At 41.5% G+C, this 26,137-nt stretch overlaps 1 protein-coding gene across 2 annotated transcripts; it reads right to left on the bottom strand.

Moving 5' to 3' along the window:
* Positions 1–878: 878 nt before the first annotated feature.
* On the bottom strand, positions 879–25,289 carry LOC309794274 (myosin-2; the record flags this gene model as incomplete). Of its 2 annotated transcripts, none has more annotated exons than XM_082605530.1 (38): positions 879–1,131; positions 3,225–3,320; positions 3,440–3,544; positions 3,628–3,798; positions 3,889–4,014; positions 4,350–4,553; positions 4,640–4,948; positions 5,116–5,240; positions 5,343–5,508; positions 5,590–5,773; positions 6,484–6,680; positions 6,822–6,940; positions 7,633–7,759; positions 8,919–9,308; positions 9,394–9,484; positions 9,567–9,712; positions 9,795–9,971; positions 10,085–10,327; positions 11,893–12,148; positions 13,980–14,116; positions 14,205–14,328; positions 14,977–15,094; positions 15,184–15,271; positions 16,130–16,203; positions 16,668–16,977; positions 17,105–17,275; positions 18,388–18,537; positions 18,626–18,744; positions 19,630–19,768; positions 20,297–20,400; positions 20,861–20,959; positions 21,079–21,142; positions 21,786–21,878; positions 21,965–22,079; positions 22,163–22,190; positions 23,179–23,335; positions 24,853–24,996; positions 25,086–25,289. In XM_082605530.1, 38 exons carry the CDS (start codon positions 25,287–25,289, stop codon positions 979–981), a joined length of 5,823 nt encoding a protein of 1,940 aa, XP_082461656.1. In that variant the 3' UTR covers positions 879–978. The 2 variants fall into 2 exon arrangements, with proteins under 2 accessions (XP_082461656.1, XP_082461657.1); XM_082605531.1 differs by having other exon boundaries at positions 21,971–22,079; positions 25,086–25,271.
* Positions 25,290–26,137: the final 848 nt, after the last annotated feature.

Raw genomic sequence — 26,137 nt, 5'->3', positions numbered from 1 at the left:
GCAGCAACGAAGACCCAACGCAGCCAAAAATAAATAAATAAAATAAAAATTTAAAAATCTTGATTCTCTCAGGAAGCTCCTCTGAGTTACTCAGATTGCTACCATAGCTAGTTTTTGCACCAAATTCATATGTATCATTATGTGGGTTTAATATACATGTGAATAATTTATTTGGGGATCATATTTTATCGATACTTTTATTCATTTATTTTGGCTCTTCACCTGATTACAGGGGGCCATGAAGTCTGAAAACATACTTGCCTATTGATAATAATATATAGAATAATAGTTCCTTTGTCTCCAGACTTTATAGCCACTTTGTAGCTTTCACATGGAGAAAGGTCACATCTCACTGTTTCATGTGGTACCCATTATCCAGTGCATATACTATGAATATATTGTATATATTACATGTATTAATGATGAAAATCTTCCTGTGCTAATAATACTCCATTGAATTTGTATTAGTTATTAAGCAACAAGAATTAATGATATAGTTCAGGAGGCATCCCCTGTGTGAAAATGTAACTAGTGCCATCCTTTGTATAGACCCGGAAAATAGGTTCATGTTAGGGGAAGCAGGAGCTTTCTAAGATCCTGCTATACCCCACTATTAGGGAAAGGTTAGAAATAAAAATAACTTCCGTATTTCTGTGCATCAGAACAGGCTTCCCTGATCAGTGACAACTTTATGGTCTTAAAGTATTACTATAGACCTAAAATAAAAGCAAGTACTTAATTCCTTCTTAGTGGCAGGTCGAATGTGACTGTTTGATAGTCTTGTGATTATTCATGTTTTGACATCGCTTCAGGAGAGAGAGAGAAAAGAAGACCAGTCTAAGGATATTGCTTGCACAGTGCCCTATGCTCTTTATTTCTTTTGCAGTAGGGCAGGATAGACAATAATTACAGAGAGAAATGACCAAAGACTTCACATTTTGTGCTTCTCTCCAGTCATTCCATAGCGTCAGGACATGATCACTCTTCACTTATGACTTTCGTGTGAACCTCCCGGCTCTTCACCCGCAGCTTGTTGACCTGGGACTCAGCAATGTCAGCTCTTTCCTCGGCCTCCTCCAGTTCATGCTGGAGCTTGCGGAATTTAGATAGATTTGTATTGGATTGTTCCTCCTGAGAATAAAAATGGAATTGTAAGGTACCCATACTGGTCATCTTTCTAGACTCTGTAGGCCTAAGGGAAGAAAGGACTTGCCATCTGCAGAAAAGTTAAAATACCCAGCGGGAAACCTTATTGTCTTACCACCTTCTGAATTTTGCTTATCATTGAAATTAACTTTGTGATTTATTTGGGGCTCCGTGTCTCATAAATAATCGCAACTCTACTTTTGCAACCAAAAGGTGGAAAAAAATATGTACTACAATTAGAGTAAGAAAAATATAAGAGCAGAGAAGAAGGCAAGGATAAAATCATGCTTGTTAATGCTTGCTGGAAGATGACTATTCACTTGAGTTAGATATTCTTTATCATTAAGGATGAATTTCTTAATAGCTTCTTTATATTGAAATAAATGTTGAATTTTTATCATATATCATTTTGGCACATTTCAAAGCAATCACTTTTTTTCTCCTACTTTGGATGTAATGATTCTATTGACAGACTCCTTAATATTAAGTAATCCTTACTTTGTAGGAATTAAGCCTATTTAATCACTGATGGACAGTCTTCTTAATATTTATTTATTTATTTTTATTTGGTTGCACAGGGACTTAGTTGCAGCAGGTGAGCTCCTTAGTTGTGACATGTGAACTCTTAGTTGTGGCATGCATGTGGGATCTAGTTCCCTGACCAGGGATCGAACCCAGGACCCCTGCATTGGGAGCGCAGAGTCTTAACCACTGGACCGCCAGGGAAGTCCCGACAGTCTCCTTAATAAAAGTAAGGGTTGCTATAACTATACTCATGAATAAAACTGCCTTTAGTGTCTTCCCCCCTGTTCTCTTTTGGACAGGTTTTGGTATGCGGGTTATGCAAGCTTCTTAAAATGATTTGGAAATCTTTTCATCTTCTACCATGCTCTGGAATGGCTTACATAGCTCAGGGATTATCTGTTCCTTGAAATTTTGAAAGACATATCTGGACCTGAGTCCATTTTCAGAAGTATTTCTGAAATAACTTATTCAGCCAACTTAGTAATTTATATTCTCTTATTTCTTTAAGATTTTAACTGTCTTAACATTTATATTTTACATTTAAAAATTACCTTTCTACCTGTATGGTTTGTCCCATTTCTCATCTGTAATGTTGTGAGTTTGTATTTTCTCTCACTTTTTCCTTGATTAATCTAGTTATAAGTGTATTTATTTTATTAATTCCCTAGATGTTAGTGAGATTATCAAATTAGAAAATAGAATACTCTAATTCATTAATTTCTACCTTTATCTTTTTTTTTTTTTTTTTTTTGTGTGTGCAGTACGGGGGCCTCTCACCATTGTGGCCTCTCCCACTGCGGAGCACAGGCTCCGGACGCACAGGCCCAGCGGCCACGGCTCACAGGCCCAGCCGCTCCGCGGCACGTGGGATCCTCCCGGACCGGGGCACGAACCCACGTCCTCTGCACCAGCAGGCGGACTCTCAACCACTGCGCCACCAGGGAAGCCCTCTACCTTTATCTTTATCAACACCTCTTACTTTTGTTATTTTATTATTATTTATGATTTCTTTATTGGACTGTCAGTTTTCTTCATTTTTTAAAATTCTTGATTCATAATGAAAGCATATAAAGCAATGAATTGTCCTTCAAGGACAGCTTTGGTTACATTCTAGACTTATAAAAGTCTCTTCTTCCTTGAAATTTTATTTACAGTTAAAAATTATTCAGTAATTATGTTTTTATTTAATCCAAACATTTTTTAGGAAAGTTAGTTTTTTAACATTTAAGTGCTCGGAAATTTTTGTTTATATGTTCTCATTACTTTACAACTTTATCACACTGTGGCTAGAGAATGTGGCCTGTATTATTTCTGCTTTGAAATTTTTTGAGGTTTCTTTGTGGGTTGAATGTTAACTTTAAAAATCAATCTATTAATATTACAGATAGTAAGCAATAAGTTAAAAAATGTGCAAACATTTTTAAGAAGTAAACAGACTTCTATGAAGCAAACAGCTTATTTACTACAAGAAGTAAATAGTAAATCTAATTATTTATTTATTAGTTTTTCTTAACAGAGGACTTCTCCCTTCCCTCTGTCTTAAGGATACTTACAGCCTCCTCAGCTTGTCTCTTGTAAGATTTCACTTTTGCCTGAAGTTTATCTACCAAGTCCTGAAGCCTGAGTATATTTTTCCGATCTTCTTCCGTCTGAAAGATGATAAAAACCACAGGGCCTTACTTCAAAGGCACATGACTGTTGTATCATCTCATGTGACTGTTTCCTGTATATGCAAGGAGTGCTTAGCTGATAAAAACTGTTGCTGTACCTGGTAGGTGAGTTCCTTCACTCTCCTCTCATGTTTCCGAAGACCCTTGACAGCTTCCGCACTACGCTTTTGCTCACTCTCGACCTCTCCTTCCAGCTCACGCACCTGCGAATAAGTAGGCTCTTAAGAGTTTTGATCCAGTAAGGCATTGGGAACAAATGGAAATAGATAGATATTGAGAGACCCACCCTGGCCTCCAGCTTCTGGATCTGCTTCTTCCCGCCCTTCAGGGCCAGCTGCTCAGCCTCGTCCAGGCGGTGCTGCAGGTCCTTCACCGTCTGCTCCAGGTTCTTCTTCATCCGCTCCAGGTGGGCGCTGGTGTCCTGCTCCTTCTTCAGCTCCTCGGCCATCATGGCTGCCTAATTAGCAGTAAAACAAAACCAGTAGAGAGAGCTGAGACAGCCCATCAAGATTCTAACTTGACCACTCCCGTGTGGTCCTCTGCTCACGTCAGTGATGGCCTTCTTGGCCTTCTCTTCTGCATTGCGAGCCTCTTGGATAATGTCCTCCATCTCTCCCTGGATTTGGGAGATGTCTGTCTCCAGCTTCTTTTTCGTGTTGATCAGGCTGGTGTTCTGGTTAAAATATCAAATTTGGAAATACTAAGTACATGAGAGCAAAATTATAATGTCCAATGTTCTAATGAACCCACAAACTAATTAATTAAGGTAACTAATTAGTATCCCTTCTCGTTCCATAAATTATCTGAGTTGACAGTATACTTTTACAAGACAGTCAACTCTGAATGTCATAGTTCATATAAACAAAAATATTGTTAATCCAAAGATATTACATATTTTAAACTTTAACCTCCATAAAACATTATGAATAAATTTTTAGATAGTACTAAGATTTGAGCAAGAATTTCATTTTCAGTCCACTGTATTTTTGACTTTTATGTTATACTCACCTGGGTGTGCAGGAGCTGGACGCGCTCGCTGGCGTCCAGGAGCTCCTGCTCTGCCATCTTCCTGCTCCTCTCCGTCTGCTCCAGGGTGGCCCGCAGCTCCTCGATCTCGGCCTGCAGCAGGGTGGCTCTGCGCTCCACGATCGCCAGCTGCTCCTTCAGGTCCTCTTGGCCCCGGAGAGCATCATCCAGGTGGAGCTGGGTATCCTGTGGAAGAACGATCATTGAGACACCTTGTTCTCAGGGCTGCAGTCACCCCAACTGCCCTGGGACCATCTCCTGAGCCCATTTACCTTGAGGATGGCTTGAGTGTTCCTGTAGTTCTTCAGGGCCTCAGCAGCCGTGCGGTTGGCGTGGTTCAGCTGGATTTCCATTTCGTTGAGGTCTCCCTCCATCTTCTTCTTGAGCCTGATGGCATCATTTCTGCTCCTGATCTCAGCATCCAGCGTGCTCTGCATGGACTCCACGACTCTAATGTGGTTCCTCTTCAGCTGGTCAATTTCCTCATCCTTTTCAGCAATTTTCCTGTCAACTTCAGACTTGACTTGGTTCAGCTCCAGCTGGATGCGCAGGATCTTTCCCTCCTCGTGTTCAAGAGATGCCTTAATGACAGCAAGGGGTGACATTAGCAGGGAATGGAAGCATTCAGAAGTTTTTCTGCACATGTTCCTTCCACTAATTTTGTGCTGTTTCTTTTTCTGTTCAATATATGTGGCTAGTCCTAATTTTTTTTTTGTATCTGTTTACAATGCACATTTTTGACTTGTACCTCTGCTTCTTCTAAAGCAGCCTGAATTTCAGACTTTTCTTGTTCCACTTGTTTCTTTACTTTCTCCAGTTCATGCATACGTTTCCCTCCTTCTGCAATCTGCTCAGTGAGGTCAGAAATCTCCTCTGTTGTTTGGGTAAAAGACAGGTAGAGGTTTGATCAGACATAGGACATAAGAGGAAGGTTCCTCCAAGGCATGAAAATTATTGAAAGTGAAAGGGACTCACGCTGCAAGTTTTTGTTCTCTCGTTTCAAAGTTTCTAGCTGATCCAAGGACTCCTCGTAGGCGTTCTTCATCTTGAACAGCTCAGTGCCAAGAGAGCGGGCCTCCTTCTGAGCGGCCTCGAGCTCGACATGAGTTTCCTCATACTTCTGTTTCCATTCTGCCAGGACCTGAAACACCCACCGAGAGTGGTTACCTCCTGGAAAGGATAGAGGACAATGGTGGAGAGCAGAGGCTGCTGTAGAAACTACCTTATCGAAGTTCCTTTGCTTTTTGTCCAGAGCTGCGCAGGCAGCGTTTGTCCTTTCCACATCGAGCATGAGGTCCTCGACCTCATTCTGTAACCGCTGCTTCGTCTTCTCAAGGGAAGCGCATTTGGCGTTCACAGCTTCTACATGTTCCTCAGCAGCCTGCAGCCGCTGGGCCAGCTTCTTCCTTGAAGATTATGTTTGTAGAAAGAAGTGAACCAAACCAAGAATTATGAACTATTACCATGCTGAAAAGTATGGGGAACTTCATATTAAAAATATCCATTCATTCACTCAACAAATATTGATGAGCTTTTATGAACCAGATGCTGAGTACACAGCAGTGAACAGGACTGAAAAGGTCCCTGCCTCGTGAAGCTTCCAAACAAGTGAGAAACAATAAGCAAGTGAGAAAATGCATAACAACACATTGCAGATATAAGTGCAGTGAAGGAAAATAAAATGGAATATGGCGTGGCCAACTATTCTAGATACTCAGGGAAGTCCTCTCCGAGGAGGTAACATTTCAGTCAAGATCTAAAAGAAGTCAGAGTGAGCCAGAGGGAGATCGGTGGGGAGAGTATTCCAGACGCAGAGGGGCCAACAACTGCAAATCCCTGAAGCAGCAATGAGCTTGGTGTGCTTGATAACCAGCAATAAGGCTGGTTATCTGTATAATTACTTGTTATTCTTTGTTTCCTTAACTAGATTTGAGGCTAGGACGGTAGTGATGGTGTTTGCTTTATTCCTGTCTTATTCTCAGGGCCTGATAGTGCCTGGCAAATAGGAGCTAATTAATGAACGTTTGTGGGATAATTCACTGAATCTTCAAAGGTTGTGTCTTTCTGATTCAACATCCAGCCTTCTCTGCACATTCTCTCCTATCTGCACACATACTTGGCCTCCTCCAGCTCCTCCGTGCGCTGGATGGCGTCCGTCTCGTATTTGGTCCTCCACTGGGCCACCTCACTGTTGGCCTTGGATAGCGCCCTCTGCATCTCGGCCTTGGATTCCTGCTCCTCCTCATACTGTTCCCGCAGCAGGTCACAGTCGTGGCGGGCTGACTGCAGGGCGTGGGCCAGGGCATTCTTGGCCTGTGGAGGTAGTTACACCTTCTTTTTACTGTATATTTAATTGTTTAATTCTTAAGTTTCAAAACCTTTTTAAAGTTGGTGTAATGGACTCCAATTAGGGTTAGGTTAGGGGGAAAAAATGAGTCTTAAAACGATAGTTACCTTTATCTCCTCTTCAAGTTGCCTCTTTAATTCCTCAGTCTGTTGAGTAAATGCTTGCTTGCCCCTTGATAACTGAGACACCAAAGATTCTTTTTCATCTAGCTGACGTGAAAGTTCACCTGATAGGCAAAAGACATGGCACCACGTTTTAAAGCAAAGAAAAAGTTTTGCAAGCCCATATTAGAAATAAGTTTAAACTCTCAACACCGCCTTCCAGTTGAGTACTCAGATGATTGAATTCTCTGTTGACACCTTCATGCTAATGTCAAATTTCTCATTTTTATGGTGAAACTTACATATTAACCTGAATGAATAAATACAGCTTAAATTCTCTTTGTTCTCTCCATAACTGATTCTTCCAGGGTTATATAATATCATGCAAAACCTGTTGATAACTGTCAAAGAAGGTAGCTAAAATTTCTAATTCTACATTGTCCCTGTTTCATAAGACTTTTGAGGGACTGGGTTATCCATTGCCCTATTCAGGAATTCGGTTCACTCTGATCTAGATAAAAAGAAGCTTAGTCTAAAACAGGAGCCCTGGACCCATGCTGGAGTGACTCCTGATCCTAAGCATCCCCTCCATGTGACCAAATCCTCAAGGCGTTTGTGGGGCAGAGCTTGACCCAGTCCTATGGAAGTCTTCATCTCCAGCATTGTCCCCAAGTGACCTTGCCTGTAGGATGAGAGCCTGAGCTGTTCAGTGAATCACACATGTTCTCAGTTGCTTTTATTAGGCTCTCACATCACCATATCAGTTGTTTTTGACCACATCGTCTCCACTTTTAGGCCTCATAGAGGAGAGAGTTACCAGATTCTGTCTGCAGGCGTCCCCTCTGGGTTGTCAGGTCACTGATCAGCCGCTGTTGCTCTTCCTCCTTCGATTTCAGCTCACTCACTTGGTCTTCCAGGGTGCGGCACATCTTCTCTATGTTTCCCTGTGAGAGAAAAAGTAGAAGAAGCAAATGAAGACATTTTAATAATATTTTGCTATGGCTGCAATTTCTTCTAAAACAGAAAAATATTTATTTTGACATATAAAATAAATTTTCTTATATGTAATATGATATATTGGAATTTTTTCTATATATTTTATGATTGCTGTCCTAAGTTGACACTATACATTAGGGTTTTTAAAAAGCTAATTGTGAAGCTTTGTTCAGTATTCCAGGCATACCTCATTTTGCTGCTCTTCACAGATACTGCATGTTTTTTGTTTTTGTTTTTTTGGGTTTTTTTTGTTTTTTTTACAAATTGAAGGTTTGTGGCAACCCTGTGTCCAATAAGTCTGTCAGCGCCATTTTCCCAATAGCATTTGCCCACTTCATGTCTCTGCATCACATTTTGGTAATTCTCACAATATTCAAACTTTTTCATTATTATATTTGTTACAGTGGTCTGTGATCAGTGATCTTTGATGTTACTACGATGACTCGTTGAAGGCTCAGATGATGGTTAGCACTTTTTTTAGCAATACAGTATTTTTAAATTAAGGGATGTATATTTTTTTAGACATAATGCTATTGCACACTTAATAGGCTACAGAATAGTGTAAACATAACTTTTATATGCACTGGGAGACCAAGACATTTGTGTGAATTGCTTTATTTTGATAGTTGCTTCATTGTGGTGGTCTGGAACCAAACCCGCAGTATCTCTGAGGTCTGCCTCTAATAAAAATTCTAAAGATCATCTACTGAATTTAAGATTTTGTGAGAATTGAATGGCACATTTTCTAAAAGCATGTTTATAAATACTTGATTGTTTTTATGTGCAATGAAGCTTTGCTTATGGGATAATTGGGGATTTTGGGGAGCTGTGTTCTCCAGTTGGAGAACAAGAGAACACTCACGACCTGTGCTCACTGCTGGTGCCGTCATTTGTTAGTAGCGTCATGGGGCCGATGTGCTTCGCGTCTCTGAATATTAGTTTCTTCATATGATTAAGTGGACATAATACACATACTAATATCTTTCTTGCTTACCTCCTGGATTACTACAAAGAACAAATGACATGTTGTGTGTAAAGGGCCCTGTGCAGACTGACATGCACATAAAGGGTCATTGTTGTCAATGACAGTTTCTCAGACTGCGGTACCTTGGCTTTAGAGATGGTTTCTACATTGCTAGCAAGGTCATCAATCTCCATCTTCATCTCACTCTTCTCTTTCTCCAGCTTCTGCTTGACCCTCTGCAGGTTGTCAATCTGCTCCCCCAGCTCGGCCACACTGTCCGCCTGCTTCTTCCTCAGCGTGGCCGCCGTGGCCTCGTGCTGCAGGGTGGCCTCCTCCAGGTCCCGGCGCATTTTCTGGAACTCGGCCTCCCGCTTCTTGTTCATCTCAATCTGGACCGCAGTGGCCCCGCCGGCCTCCTCCAGCCGCTCGCTGATCTCCTCCAGCTCCCGGGAGAGGTCCGAGCGCTGCTTCTCTGCTTTGGCGCGGGAGGCCCGCTCCGCCTCGATCTCCTCCTCCAGCTCCTCGATGCGGGCCTGGCAGTGGGGAAAAGCTCAGTTTTAGCCGTTTTATGTCATAACTGTGCCTCTTTGAGCCAGACTGATGGAAATATGAACTTACTTGCAGCTCTTTGATCTTCTTCTGCAGTTGAATGCCAAGTGCTTGTTCATCTTCAATCTTGCTTTGCAAATTGCTGATTTCAAACTCTTTCCTTTTTGAAAAGTAGCAAAGGATAGCAGTTGAGTTCATATGCAACATTGGAAGCAAGTTGATAAGCAATTCTTTTTACTTACTTTTTGAGCTTTTCATCAATTTGTTGTTTTTCATTTTCAATGTCCATTATGGACTCTTGGGCCAACTTGAGGTCACCTTCAAGCTTCCTCTTAGCCCTTTCTAGGTCCATGCGAAGTTTCTTTTCTTGCTCCAAAGACCCTTCAAGCTAAATACAAATAATGTTGAGTCAAAAGGATTGCTTAGCTTCCTTTCAAAGAAAATAATTTCCTTGATAATCCTCGACTTACGTCATCCACTTGCTGCTCTAGCTTGGTTTTAGCTTTGGTCAGAGTGTTGACTTTGTCCTCTTCTGCCTGCAGGTCATCCAGGGTCTGCTGGTGGGCCTCCTGGAGGGCCTTCTTCTCCTTGGTCAGCTTTGCGATGTTTTCATCCAGACTTGCCATCTCTTCTGTGAGGTTTTTCACCTTAGGAAGTAAAAACACTTTGCATTACATGTTACATTTTGGTGGCTTCAGTTTTATGCTTGTATTCCCTAATAATAATAAAAAAGTAAACTTTCCTTGTATACATTTCCTACCTTATTTTCCGTGGCATGTTTCTCCTTCTCAACCTTGGCCAGTGTCAGCTCAAGGTCATCTATGTCTTTCTTCAGTTCCGAACATTCGTCCTCCAGTTTCCTCTTCTTGGCCGTCAGCTCAGCATTGATCTCTTCCTCATCCTCAGCTCTCTCAGTCACCTCCTTGATTTTGGCTTCGAGCTGGATTTTGGTTTTGATCAGCTGGTCACATCTTTCCTCTGCATCAGCCAAGCCTTCAGCTTCCTTGAATTGGAAACAAAATCAAAATTGGGAAGTAAGAATGAAGTATTTCACAATGATAACGGTGTAAATCACCACTATTGGTTCTTTGGCTTAAACTTTTATGAACCACCTGCTGTGTGTGATGCAGGGCGCTCCACATTGTGAGAAAAACAAAATGTATCAGATATTGTCCTGTTCCTTTAGAAGAGTACATTCTACAGTAGATTAGAAAACTTTACCCTAACAAGCTACCATTAATTCAGAAACCAGTTAGTGACATAAGAGATCAGAGAAGTTGTGTCAGATATGGTTTCATGAATGAAGTGGCATTTGAGTTGGGCTTTGAGAATGGGTAGGATTTGGTCTTATAGAAATGAATTTATTGGGGGAAGGATCAGGAGGAGAGAAAGGGTTCCAGCGGGAGAAATTCTGTATGGAGCCGCCACTGAATTATTTCCCTTTGTAGTCTTGGCGGATGATCCTGGTTAAGATGCTCTAAATTCTATTTGAGGCATACAGTGATCAAGAAATTCCTAGCAACCTATGTTTCTACTTAAGAGGGTTGGGGGTGGACAGGAAATGAGAGAGAAATTGACAGATACATTCATCAGTGAGCCTCCATATCAGTCTTTGAATATATAAAAGAATAAAATGTGCTGCATATAGCCAGGTAGTGAGTATAGTGGTGTAGGACAGAGTCTAAGTGATTCTCTAGGGACAAGAGAAGAGAATTCAGGATAGATTCGAAAGGGGTGGGGACAGAAAAACAGCTCTTTTCCCTTCTGTAATCTAAAAGAAGGAATTATTACACCGCCCAAACTTGACAGAAGAGACCAATCTTAATCAGCAGGGAAAACATACGATTTTGTGATGAGTAAATTATACCAGACCAATTGAGTTCACTCCAAATGAAAGACAGTCTCATAAATTACATTTCAGAGTTGATGGAAGCAATTCTAAAATACTTGGTTTGGGAGTAGCAGCAGGCTGGTTGGAGAGAGAGAGTTGGGGGTAGGCAGAGCAAATTAGGTACTGATGCAGCAGCCCGGGTGTGATGTGCTACGGCACTGACTATGGAGATGGATTGGAAGGAGCAAATCTCAGTTTTGGAGATGAATAACAAACAATAATTCAATAAAAATTGATGTAGAATACTGTTATTTGTCAGCTCTACATGCTGTGATTTAAGACCCATAGACATCTAGAAGTTCAGGGAAGTTTCAAAGAAAACAAATCACTCTCTCCATGCTATCCTCTCCTTAATATTTTATCTGGGCTAGCTTCATGTTAAAATCACTTTCAAGGACTATCTTCATAGGGAAAAGAAGTTGTAAACCCTGTAGTTTGATGAAATTGTACAGAATGGAAGAAAATGGTCAGTTCTAGCTCATTGCCCTGGGTCTGGTTTGGGGGCAGTATTGGGTGATGAAGGAATAAGGACTCATTAGGACCATCAGAGCGCTCTAACCTTCTCCCTCTAGTGTGTGTCTCTCACTCTGACTACCCAACACACTGCCTCTAGTTGTGGCTAGAGTCATAGTGCTTGCGTCCTGATTAGCAGTACACAGGATGATACCACTACTTACAGCCTGAACTTGGAGCTGCAAGTCATTTTTTTCTTTCAACAGTGACACCATCTTTTCTTCCAGTTCCTTCCTTTTTGCCTCTGACTTGGCGAGTTCTTCTTTAGTTCTCTCGAACTCTTCCTTCATGGTGGCCATCTCCTTCTCCGTCTCCGCACTCTTCAGCAGGGGCTTGATCTTGAAGAAGAGTTTCATCCAGGGCCAGTGCTTGACATTCATGAAGGCTCGGATGTTGTACTGGATGCAGAAGAGAGACTCCCTGAAATTTAATTGATGCAAATTAGATATTGTGTGGATGATGAAATGAGGTGGAATCTTGGCAGTGAGAGTTGGAGGTTCTGCCCTCCACCATGTTCCTCACCTACTTTCAAAAGCACAGACGAAAGAAATTATATTTGGGGATGGTGGTCAAGGACTCATTAATCATTCCTTTCTCTACGTTGGTGCTTCTCAAACTTTTGTGTGCATAAGAATCATCTAACTTCTTTTTTTTAAATTTATTTTATTTTTTTGGCTGTGTTGGGTTTTCGTTGCTGCATGTGGGCTTTCTCTAGTTGTGACAGGTGGGGGCTACTCTTCGTTGTGGTGTGCAGGCTTCTCCTTGCGGTGGCTTCTCTCGTTGCAGAGCACAGGCTCTAGGCGCACGGGCTTCAGTAGTTGTGGCACGCAGGCTCAGTAGTTGTGGATCCCGGGCTCTAGAGCACAGGCTCAGTAGTTGTGGTGCATGGGCTTAGTTGCTCCATGGCATGTGGGATCTTCCCAGACCAGGGATCGAGCCCGTGTCCCTTGCATTGGTAGGCGGATTCTTAACCACTGTGCCACCAGGGAAGTCCCTCATCTAATGTCTTGATGATCTCATCTCATCAAATACTGGTTCCTGGACCCTTTCCCCAGAGAGTCAGATTCTGCAGATATGAGGTGGGGCCTAAAATTTGCATTTTTAACAAGTTTGCAAGAGATGCTGATGGTGTAGGTCCAAGGACCACCCTTTGAGAAGTACTGCTCTGCTTTAGTGCTTTGCAAACTTTCCTATGTGAATGCCACTGAGAGCAGTGAAGGGGGAACCAGACCCCTCAGGGATGTGGGGCATGGGATAAAGGGACTCATTAAAAACTCAGAATTTCTTTGAAAAATCTCTGGTTTTATATTTTGATGTTGTATGATTTTTGCATTCTACTCTAATCTCATCACATTTGTTTTAATCTAAATTATTTTAAAAAATTAATTACCTTCATATATGGGCAATTAATTGCCCCAATATATATCTATATATATCTACATATATCTATATATATAAATATATATATAGGTTCATGACCAAACTTATTATTTTTAATGAAATAGAATACAGTAAAAGATATGAGCAGAACTACAGGTGATCGAAAATCTGTTCCATGTAAATTATTTATATATTTACACACACATGCATGTATTCATGGATATACAGGTAGCAATATAAAATGCATTTCTCCCTATGGATCCCGTTCATATGCGTCCTGCAGTTTGAGACACCTGACTCGTAGTCTTAGAACTCTGTCCCTGCATCAAATTAGATCACTAAAAATCCAGGTACCTCGGTGAAATTGTATTAACTTACTGAAAAAATTTTTTTCACCAATTTTGCCCTTAATAAGTTAAATCATAATAATTCAATAACAGAAATGATCAGATGAAGAAGTGTTTCTGCATCTTGAGTAAAACCACTGTTGAAAATACTGTCTGCTATGCAGTTCAGTGTGTCTTATTTAATGATCTACCCAGTAAATTCATATTAGAACCAAATGCTAGGGCAACACTTTGTCTCTGCTTACTCAATAGTATGTTTTCTCTTGTTAGATAAGACCTACACATCTCTACCTCTTTTTTATTATGCTTCTTTCTCCTTTTTATTTTTTACCCGAGCATTCGATGTATTCCGTGATGATGATTCCTACCTTAACTTTTCTGGTACATGTATATCTCCACTTCAGCATCAGACTCTTATTCATCCCTTCTTACTCTGGTGGCCTTATCATATCTGAGCCTTAACTCTAAGCCACCTCAAATATGCTTCTGAAGGATGTGACTAGACAAGCAATATGTTTGTATACCTCCTCTCCACCATCTTGTGGTACTCCACTCTTGCCAAGAACCCTTTGCACCTGGCCTGGGTTCGAGTAATCAGCTGGGCCAGCTTGTCATCTCGCATCTCCTCTAGGAGCCCCAGAAGGCCAGCTTTGAAAAAGACCTGTGCATGGGTAGAGTTGCAGATCAGAAACTTTCCATTGGCTCCAAAGGGACAGGCATAGTGTCTGGTGGGCCTTAGAGACTATTACCTTGGTGTGACCAAATTTATACTGGGTGTGGTCAACGTCGATGGACGCAAGGAGCTTCTCAGAAGCCTTCTTGCTGTCAATGAATTGTCCTTCAGGGATTGCACTTGCATTTAATACCTTGTATCTGGTAAAGTAAATATAGTTTTTTAAAACTTGGTTTATTGATGAGACTAGAAGTAGCTAAGTATTAAATGATCCATTAAAAAACCCAAGAGCTTTAAAACAATTATTCTTTCTTCACAGGAAGGACATTGTATACATAGATGGTCAATCTAGTATCTACTGTCTATTTTTATTCCATTTTACCTTCCTGCGCAGTTGCAGCTTTCCTTTCTGCCTCATCAGACCCTGTTCTCAGGAAAGTATTCTACAATTTTGTTCACATTAGTGTGTAGATGACCAACAAAAAAACATATTATCCTTGCTAGATGCATTTGCTATTGATAGTACTTACCTCTACTCAGTTTTTGGAAGGATTAAATGAAATAATCCAAACATATTAAGCAGTCAAAAATGGTTGTTCTCATAATTATTGAAGTTAATGTAGACATCTATGAGCTAAGCCAGGAGCATGGTAAACCCAGTGGAAAGTCTCTAGAGTGCTTAGTATGTGGCATATCTGTGTTTGAAAGGTGTTTTGAGGCTTATAACTTTTTACTCTTTTTGTAGCAAATTAAAAATAACAAAGGCATATTTTTCACTAAATTGTTTTGCTTGCACTAAATGTATTTGTACTAAACTCCAGGAAACACCATAATTAGGAGAGTCTGACCTCTGTTTGAAGTCTGCATACAGGATTCTGCTTGGGAAGCCCTTCCTGCAGATGCGGATGCCCTCCAGCACACCGTTACAACGCAGCTGGTGCAGGACCAGCTCGTGCTCCATGGCCCCTAAAAAACCCGTATTTATTTCACTGCAGAGTTTTGTTAAAAGGAGGTATGGCAGTCATGCTTTGTGCTTCCACTCTAGAACTTCTTACCCGGCGTTTTTGTTTCATTGGGGATGATGCACCGCACAAAGTGAGGATGGGTACTCCTGAGGTTGGTCATCAACTTGTTCAGATTCTCCTGTAAAATCAGGGAAAATCCTGTTATCTGAGATTTAGACATGGTTATGAGCATTTGGTGATGTCTATAAAATCAACGTCCATAGCTGAGTTGAATGATCCTTCTGGACCACATTAACTTAAGGTACCACCTTGATAAACTTTTCCTGACATGCAGTTTCCTCCTTAATAGCTCTTTCTCCACTTGAGTTGGCAGGAGTTACACATATAAAGCAGGCTGTCAGGTGATTCTTTTCAGTGTATACAAGCACCGTCCTCCTTCCTACCCTTGTCCCTGGCCACCCACATACATCTACAAAGCCATTGCCTTCCCATCCTGGATGGTCACCCTTCTACCAAACTCTGTGGTTCTCCAGGAAGGAAACACAAGCCTACACTACATTTGGACTTATTCTCATAAATACAGCTTCCCCTTTCCAGCTCTGTCAACTTCTAGGGCATAAAGATTATCTATAAGGGGAACAATCCTACCAGTTAAATTGAGAATTGACTAGATTATGAACATGGATACCATATTAGGTTCCTTAAAGCCTAGCTGTTAGATTTTCATTAGTCCTACTGGTGATTTAGTCTCTGAGCACATGCCATTGCTTATTTCCACGACTCAACTAGATTATGCAGTGCAGAGCATTATGTTTTATAACATTTCCTGTAAAATATTTTTTATTATTTGGCTTAGCATGAAAGATGACCTGATAATTCCTGAGTAATTTAAAGCTCTCCTCTTCGAAGCTAGACGAACAGAAGCCCTTAGTTAAGGTCAGTCCTTTCCTAAATGACTTGTGGAGAGAAGGCTTTGTGCTTTTAAAAACAAATTCCCAAAATAACAAGAGAGTGTCAAAAACCGTTTCTTTCTTACTCTGAAAAGGGCAGACACGGTCTGGAAAGAAGAGCCCTTCTTCTTACCACCTCTCTTGGACCCGCCGCCCGCCTCTGGAGAAAAAATAAGAAAAGGTGTCATTCAAACGTAGTTTTGAATTGACAGGGCTATTTCTTGCCTATTTGTTGACTTCTGTGCTCAGATGGAACATTTTTCCAACACAGGTGACCTCTCTGTTTGAGCCTGAATGAATCTTATATGTCAACTAAGTTTGCATCCACTTTTCAGTGGTACTCAGTAACCAGCAGATATGGAGGAAAAAGCAGGAGAGAATCATAGAAGCCAAGCCTTTTCATTGGTGGAGATGTTGAAAGTTCCTTTCTGACCCTTTGCAGTAGGACCTCCATCAGTGCTGGAGTGAATGTATAATCACAATGCAGCCTACTTACTCAGGACTTGGAGGCACAATAGATTTGGCCCTGCAGCACTTCAGCCTGGGCTATGATATCACTAGCCTCAATCTAACATCGCATTTTGTAGCATCAGGAGAACATGTTGGGATTTTTTTGAGCATTACCTGCATCCATACTTTGAGCCCCAGAGAAGAGGTGAGCTAGAGTCTTCATTGCAGACTTCTGGTACAGCCCGACCACCGTCTCGTTCAGGGGGTCCTTGTTCTTGTCCAGCCAGCCAGTAATGTTGTAGTCCACGATGCCGGCATAGTGCACCAGGGAGAAGTGGGCCTCAGCCCTGCCTTTAACCACCTTGGGTTTTTGGAAGTTGGAAGACTTTCCAAGATGCTGTTCATACAGCTTGTTCTTGAAGGAGGTGTCTGTGGCCTTGGGGAACATGCACTCCTCTTCCAGGATGGAGAAGATGCCCATCGGCTGAAAGCAGACCACAACACAAAGTTACAGTTCTATGTAAGCATTTTTCTTTGTCTATAGAAATTAAACAAGGTGCAGTGAATAATTTATTTCTCACAGAACATAGTTTCCAAAACTTGAAACAGACCTTCTCGATGAGCTCAATGCAGGCGGCCAGGTCCATGCCGAAGTCGATGAACTCCCACTCGATGCCCTCCTTCTTGTACTCCTCCTGCTCCAGCACGAACATGTGGTGGTTGAAGAACTGCTGCAGCTTCTCGTTGGTGAAGTTGATGCACAGCTGCTCCAGGCTGTTGAACTAAATAAACGGATGTGTTTACTTTTCTGTTAGCAAATTGAACAGTTTAAGATATAGGGCTTCTTAATTTAAAAATGTAGAATAGCTTTTAGATTATGGGTATCAAAATCCTTGGGGGGCTGTGAAATCTACTGTTTTCTCTGCTGCCATTTTATACAAAATCCTAAATCATCATTATTATTAATTCTCTTTTCTTGCACTTGCTCAAATTGACTCAGGTGCTTTTCTGAGTTCCTACTTAATCATTCCATGTTTATTCCCATCATCTTCTGCATTTTCTGTTGACACATTTAACAGCTAATTTGAAACCCCTTAGAAGCTGACTGGGAGGAGTCTGTTGTGTGGAAGCCATCATGGTCGGCGTTGCAAGGGAGCGATAATTGCCACCCCTACTCTTTGATGTGAAGCGAAAAAAATCAAGATTCCAAATATTATGTACAGTATATTAACACACACTCATAGGTTTTTAAAAGCCAAAATGTTAACATTAACTAGATATAAATAGTGGAATTAACATGGGCTCCTTTTCCTTCATTTTCCATAATTTCTGCCATGCCTAGGTTTTGCATTTATAATTAGAAAAAGATAAACTTCTTTAAAACTATAAGCAGGAAAAATGTGTCTTATAATCAAATATGAGTTTTTATCCCATATCACATTGATGAGAATTAAGGGTTCCTTGCATTGAATTTATTAATGCTGACTCTAAATTGCTGACCTTTTCTCAGCTCTTATTATCTGCCTAAGTGTTTCTGAATGGTTTCCCTGCCACATATTCAGAGCATATTATGCACTGCACAGGTTTATTTTGATATTTTTATATTAACTCCACTTTGCATTGTGGGATTTTTAAACCCCTCACTACAACAACCTAATTCCTAACTGCCTTTGGATCATGTAGCAAGTTAAAGAGTCCTCATTAAGTAGCTTATTTATCATAAAAGTGGGATTGCCACTACAATAAATGATTAGCTGCCCAATCACTGACTTTTAAATTTTAGCATAACTTTTTGACCTTGGTAATAAAAGGTTATAATATTCACAGATTTCTTCTTATTGATGTTTCCATTGCTTTACTGTAAAAACCCCTTAGCAATGTACTACCAACTCACATCAAAGATCTCAAAGCCGGCGATGTCCAAGACCCCGATGAAGTACTGCCTGGGCTGCTTGGTGTCCAGCTGCTGGTTGATGCGGGTGACCATCCACAGGAACATCTTTTCATAGACAGCTCTGGCCAGGGCGCCCACTGCATTGTACACCTTGAAAGACAAAGGTGTATCCCTTGAGGTTCATAGAGGACCTTGAAATGCTTGCATCCCTGGCTGTGAACTTGAATTATGCACCTACCTGCTCTACAGTCTGGCCTTTGGTGACATACTCATTGCCGACCTTGACCCTGGGGTTGCAGAGGGCTTTGAGCAGGTCAGCAGAGTTCAGACTCTGGAGGTAGGCTGCCTTGTCAGCAACTGAAAGGAAGAAAGGATAGAATGATGTTATTATGGCCCAAAGCAACCCACTTCCTCAAATAAAAAAAAATTTTTTTTAAGCTACAGGCATTTTGTGCAGTGTTTTCAGAATATCTTTTTGAGTATTCTTGCCCATTTTCTTCACTAAGTTCAAGACCTTTGTTATAGGTAGTGTTCCCTAAAGAACTTCAGAAATTGTAGGGACATATGTCTGATACCCATGCCGCACATATCTTATATAGGTATACTTTCAAATGCAATTCTTGGAAATGAATTTGTCTTCCCAGGAAAGCTCAAGGGTAACAAGTTAAGAATGTGAGTTTTGGGCTTCCTTGGTGGCGCAGTAGTTAAGAATCCACCTGCCAATGCAGGGGACACAGGTTCGATCCCTGGTCCGGGAAGATCCCACATGCCACAGAGCAACTAAGCCCGCGAACCACAACTACTGAGCCTGTGTGCCACAACTACCCGCATGCCTAGAGCCTGTGCCCTGCAACAAGAGAAGCCACCGCAATGAGAAGCCCCTGCTCACTGCAACTAGAGAAAGCCCGCACGCAGCAACGGAGTCCCAACACAGCCAAAAATAAATAAATTAAATTAATTTTTTTTTTTTTTTTTTTTTTTTGCGGTACGCGGGCCTCTCACTGTTGTGGCCTCTCCCGTTGAGGAGCACAGGCTCCGGATGTGCAGGCTCAGCGGCCATGGCTCACGGGCCCAGCCGCTCCGCGGCATGTGGGATCTTACCGGACCGGGGCACGAACCCGTGTCCCCTGCATCGGCAGGCGGACTCTCAACCACTGTGCCACCAGGGAAGCCCCAATAATTTTTTTTTTTAAGTGTGATTTTCAAACAAACATGAAGTCAGGTGGATGACTCAGTTGATACCTTCAGTGCCATCTGGCTCCGCTTGCTCCTCACGCTGCTTTTGCTTGAATTTCAAGTTTCCATAGTGCATCACAGCCCCCGTGAGCTTGTAGATAGATACCTTCTCATCATTAGTAAAGCCCAAGATATCAATAGCACTCTGCCAACAGAACCAATAGAATAACTGTCAGGTTATGATCCACATGTTTACTATTAATAGTTCACATTTGGATAATTCCTGATTTGTTGGTCAGACTGAGGAAACTACCAGTACTGATGGAAACAAGGAACTCCTTAGATTGTGTGTCTAGGGAGCTAGTCAACTGGAAGCCAGCGCAGAGCATTGGAATCACAGGCACATACCCTCTGAAGATGCAAAAAGTAAACTTAAAATAGAGAACAAGGATAGTAAACTTATTATTTTGAGAGGTGGTATGGATTTAATGCAAGTAGATTATAAAATAATGGTTTAGGGAAATTCAGAAAGGATAGCTCTTTAAAAGACTATCACGGGAAAGTGAGATGTTGCAGGGGCACATCCCAGTCTTTTCAGTTGACTCCAGGTGGCACATCCACGCCCATCTTTGAATCTTCTTTTGTGATTTCTATGAGAAACTTGAGTATTTATCTAGCGGGACCATTGCTCTGATCCCAAATAATCATTCTAATTTTCTTGTGTTCTACTTACATCCGTGGCCATCAATTCTTCCTGATCATCAATGCTGGGCACGCTGATCTCCCCTTGACTGACGAATGGGAAATCGAATGGGTTGGTGGTAATCAGAAGCATTTCTAAGTACATGAAACAGAGCAAAGGTAAGCAGAAATATCCTCTTCATTAAAATAACAGATTTCTAGACAAATTCTAAGGCACTAGGATGGAAAAAGCCATGATATGTTACTGCCCAATGAAAAAAAAGAGATTATGGAAGAGCATGTAACTGTGATTCCAGTTACTGTATGTATGTATCTATTTGTAAAGATATATCTACAGAAAATGACTGGAATGATATTCATTCAAGTGGTTATAGTGATTATTTTCATAGTGATAGGATTTGGAGGTGTTATTTTCAGTTTTCCCTTTGAATTTTTATAATGAGCACACATAAATTTTTACCAAACTTACAAAGCTGTTTTCAAAATCAAGACAATATGTACAGTTGACAAAATTCCATCATGGAATACTGAGTTGGACCAGGCATTGCTAGGTGCGGGTGTAGTAATTTTGAAAAGGAATTATGACATTTCTTACCAATTAGTTCTGGTTTCTTGTTTGATGTGATCTGATAAAAAATATGATAGCTCCTTTCAGCCTTAAGCTGGAAAGTAACTCTAGACTTCTCTAACAGATCTGGAAGGAAATAAATAACAAAGAGGAAAAATGTAAAAATTCATATGAGATGCAAATTTTAGTCAATATTATAGGTCATAAGAAACAGAAATTATTGTAAAGTATATCCAAGCACTTACATGTTTCAATATCAGCAGAAGCCAGTTTTCCTGTAGTGCCAAAGTGGATTCTAATGAATTTACCCTTGAAAGAAAAATTAACATTACTACTTTGTTTTTGAATCATATCAAATCTTTGAGAAACTCAAAACACTTGAAGTGCTAACATTTTAATATTAAATCAATTCAGAGACAATTTGTTTCAGGTAGAAAAAGGTGTATCTCCTATTTTTTAGGTAAAATAATTTTATCTTTAAAATTTAAAAATTGTGGATAATTGTAAATAGTGAAAGATGAACTCAGATATAGGGTCATATATCTTTTTTTTTTTTTTTTTTTTTTTTTTTTTTTGCGGTACGCGGGCTTCTCACTGTTGTGGCCTCTCCTGTCGTGGAGCACAGGCTCCGGACGCACAGGCTCAGCGGCCATGGCTCACGGGCCCAGCCGCTCCGCAGCATGTGGGATCCTCTCGGACCAGGGCACGAACCCGTGTCCCCTGCATCGGCAGGCGGACTCTCAACCACTGCGCCACCAGGGAAGCCCGGGTCATATATCTTTTTAGACAGGACTTGGATCCATGTTATTACATGCTCAGAGGAAAAGGAAAGAACCATGGTATAATATAATGAAATTGGAATGGAATGAAAAAGACTCAGAGAATATATTCACAAGCATCCCATAAATTTTGACCAGTGAGCAGTGTCTGTAATAGTGGCCAAGAGACTTACAAAGCGAGAGGAGTTATCATTCCTCACGGTCTTGGCGTTGCCAAAGGCCTCGAGCAGGGGGTTGGCACTGATGATTTGATCTTCCAGAGTCCCCTGCAAAGGCAAGAGCAGTCCTTACATGTGGGGCTCGGGAGTTTCTTACTTGACAGCTTGGATCTGGATGTGGCAATCAGACCCACCTGCATTTTGCCAGCAGTACCTTCGTCCTTCCTCTTCTCCCCAGTGACTGCAATTGTTGCAAAGTACTGGATGACACGCTTCGTGTTCACAGTCTTCCCAGCCCCGGATTCTCCACTGTCAAATAAAAACCAAGTCAGTAGAGGTCCCAAAGCTGGTAGCTTTTGCAGTCATGAAAAGAAAGCATCAGATCTACTTACGTGATCAGGATTGACTGATTCTCGCGGTCTACAAAAGAGAAATTAAGGACGGTCAATACTGCCTAACATCTTACGGAAAAACCTGAACGAACATTTTGGCCAACCCAATATTTGTAAATGGAGAGTACATAAAATGGCATGGACTTAGTATTTTTTTTTTTTTTGCGGTATGCGGGCCTCTCACTGTTGTGGCTTCTCCCGTTGCGGAGCACAGGCTCCGGATGCGCAGGCTCAGTGGCCATGGCTCACGGGCCCAGCTGCTCCGCGGCATGTGGGATCTTCCTGGACCGGGACACGAACCCGTGTCCCCTGCATCGGCAGGCGGACTCTCAACCACTGCGCCACCAGGGAAGCCCCGTGGACTTGGTATTTTTCAGCAATCCCGAGGACTTGGTGGCCCTAGGCCTAGCACCTTTGCCAGAACCCCTCTCTCCTGCTCCCTGTGCCACCCCCCGCACATTAGTGTACAGACTGCCACTGAAACAGAACGCTGCAAAGAAGCAGCAGACTTTCTCTTTTTATACTCCACCACTAAATACTCACTGAAAGTGGACTTTTGGGTTTTCAGGTGGATTTAGATGACAAGTTAGTAGCATGTTTATTGTAGGTACAAGAAGTAATGCAAAATAGGCATTTGAGATACTTTTAGTGCGTGAGAAAGAGTAAATATGGTAAAGGTGGTAGCTTGGAAATAATCATGGCCTTAGTCATATTTTTAGGGAAAGTAAAAGTTCATTTTGATGTTTTACTCTCTCTGAAGGGGAAATCTTTCAACCCTTTCCCCAGAGTGCCTTTGTACCTTAGACTGACTTAGCTGAGACAATATTCTAGGAATAAGATGTACAGTATAACTGTTTTAATACCAGATACACCTTAAAATCTGGAGTGTGTTTAGGTTGGTTCTGGGCAAAGGGCAATAGCATTTAGGGGACCACCTCAAAGAGTGTGCTGAGACAGGTAGAGTCTCTTTCTCCTATGGTTCTGTTCCAAAAAGATGCACAAAACATCCAACTCACCAGTCAGCATGAACTGATAGGCGTTGTCAGAAATGGAGAAGATGTGGGGCGGGGCCTCCTGGCGCTTTTTGCCTCGGTAGGCAGCCACCACCTCAGGGTTGTACACTGGCAGCCACTTGTAGGGGTTGACGGTGACACAGAAGAGGCCCGAGTAGGTCTATGCAAGGGAATAAGAAAGAATAACTAGCCGAACACCTTTCCCGTGATTTGTGCAATTCACTCATTAAATGAATTTTCACTAAAAGGAACACTTTAATCAAGTGCTCGACATGTCTTCAAGGCATCAGCACGAAAACTAGTTGAAAGGTTCAACAAGACAGCAGAATCCTTGAGGGAAGGGACTATAGCTTAGACTTCTCATTATTCCTTTTGGGATTTGTCCCAGTGATTTTCACATAGCAGGAGCTCCAAAGTTTTGGGGTTTTTAAAATGTAGTATAAGACATTTTTTACTGTAGTTTAGAAAATGGGCATATATTTCCTTTGTAGCATTAAGATCTTCAAATTCATGAAAACATAAATTTGGTACCTAAGTACTCAACAATACGGAATAGGTGAACTATGGAAAATCTTCTTAAGATACTATGATCCAGTCATTTATCCAGTATGCAGCAATACTGGGGAAATATTTGTAAAATACTACTGGGTTATAAAGATACAGAACACAAAATGATGTAAATACATTAAGATTACAACAGATGGGTTTCCAAAATCTTTGACAACTGGTCTAGGATAAGTACCAACCAATCAGAATGGATGCTGACTCTAAACACCAGGTACACTTGTGTAGGTGTTGTCCAGCTGAATAGCAGCAGCGGCTAAACTATACAGAAATGACGGGAATTCCCTGACGGTCCAGTGGTTAGGACTCTGAGCTCCTGTTGTAGGGGGCGTGGGTTTGATCCCTGGTCAGGGAACTAAGATCCTGCAAGCCGTATGGTAGGGCCAGAAAACAAAAAACCAAGAAAACCCTATACAGAAATGTCAGCCTAACATAATAGATTCAATTAGAAAGTACTACTGAGTTCGTATTATGTGCAAAGCCTCTGCAAGGCCCTAAGAATGAAACATAAATGAGATGTTGTTCCTTGAGGAACTTTCAGTCTATGTAGGAGACAGACATGTAAATGACTGATGGTGGAAAAACATTGTCAGTGTTATTGCAGAGACAGAAACAACAGGACACAACATCCAACTTTGCCTGGGGAAGTTGGAAAGTTTTCATCAAAGAGACATTCCACACAGAAGGGACCAGAACACAGAGATACAAATTGTGGTTATTTTGGAGGAGTGAAACTTGGTCTTTAAAAACATTATTTTTAAGTGTTAATACATGAGTTTATATTTTCCTTCTGAATGATTCTGTATCAGGAATGGGGATGAGGGGAGATGTAAGCATGTGGTTGAGATATAAACAGTAGCTGCTCCAGCGTTTGTTCAGGGGCTCTCTGGCAAACCCAATCCTTGTGGACAACGGCCTTGCCTGGCTTTGGATGAGAAGACAAAGGATTAAGTGCCAGCTGTTGGGTTGTGCCTTACAACAGCAATCGTGAACCTTTTAACTAGTTACATTACTAGTGAAAGTGCAATGAGTCGCTACTTGTAACCCATTTATACTATAATGGGCTGACAGGGTCCAGTGATAAAGCCCACTTTGGGGGTGGGGGGCACTCACGTAGATCATCCAGGCTGTGTAACGCTCTTTGAGGTTGTACAGCACTCCTGGCTCGTTCAGGTGGGTCATCATGGCCATGTCCTCAATCTTGTCAAACTTGGGAGGGTTCATGGGGAAGACTTGGTCTTCTCTCACTGTCAGAGTCTGGTAAACAGGAAGGGTAACTGTTTGTCAACTGAGTGACCAAACAAAATAATCAGTAGAATGTGGTTGGCTCCTGGGAGTCTACTCACTGCTCCTCCTTCGGTCTTCACTGTCACTTTCCCACCTTCTCTGCTCTGGATGGTCCCTTTGACAAAGGATTCCTTGGGCTCGACCACAAAGACAGATGTCTTGGCGTCAAAGGGCCTATTCTGGGCCTCAATGCGCTCCTTTTCAGACTTTCGGAGGTAAGGAGCAGCCTCCCCAAAAACGGCCATTTCCTGGTCTGCACTCATGGCTGCTGAACTCAGAGGTCCTAAAGGAGATGAAACATTTCATACTAGAGATTCCGGATTGTCATCTATATCCATAAATCTATATCTTGATGATATTTCATAGGCCCAGTTGAAAATTCCATCAGGCAGGTGCACTGTACTCCATGCTACAGTTATTGAAACAAACATATTACAAGGACTCAAAGGCATCAGGGGTCACTGTGTACCCAGCATTGTACACAGTGGCTTTTTATCTTCTTTCATCCTTCAAGAATGACATTCTAATAAGAGGGCTGGGTGGTGGCCTCGCATGCTGCTAAGGAGCTTGTGATCTTGGGTTGCACTTGATCTTTCTGAGCCTCAGTGTCTCCATCTTTAGAATAGGGATTATAATATTGCCTTTCTGAATCCACAACCCATGAGATAGAGTGAAGACACTTTGAAAAAGAAAAGTTAAAATAATGACTGAGAAAGCAAGTTGAAATAGTTGAGGCTACTAGATATAAAATGTCATTTATTATAATGCAAGAGAGTTACATTTCCTGCCGTATAATATAAGAGAACTTTATTTTCTCTGTGAGATGTTCAGCTAGAAATGCTCATGTTCAACGGATTTGGCGGGGGGTCAGATTATAATTTTGTTTACTATTTTTTTTTTTAGCTGGGTGCTTAGTAGAGTTTCTCTAACATAATTTCTTTGCATATTAAATCCAGTTAATCAGTTTAACCCAGTTAAACTAATTGAGGATAAAAGCCACAGCAGACGTTATCCTCATTCTTCCACATTAAAGTCTCCCTCTGCTATTCCACATTTCCTTCCGAAAGAGGCAGGCTCCGGCTGCCCCATTCTGTGTTGTCAGCAGGTTGCC

The sequence above is a fragment of the Mesoplodon mirus genome (genome assembly GCF_964341445.2).
Source record: "Mesoplodon mirus genome assembly, chromosome: 18".
Taxonomy (NCBI): Eukaryota; Metazoa; Chordata; class Mammalia; order Artiodactyla; family Ziphiidae; genus Mesoplodon; species Mesoplodon mirus.
Note: the sequence above shows the minus strand (reverse complement) of the source record. Positions and strands in the feature narration are given on the sequence as shown.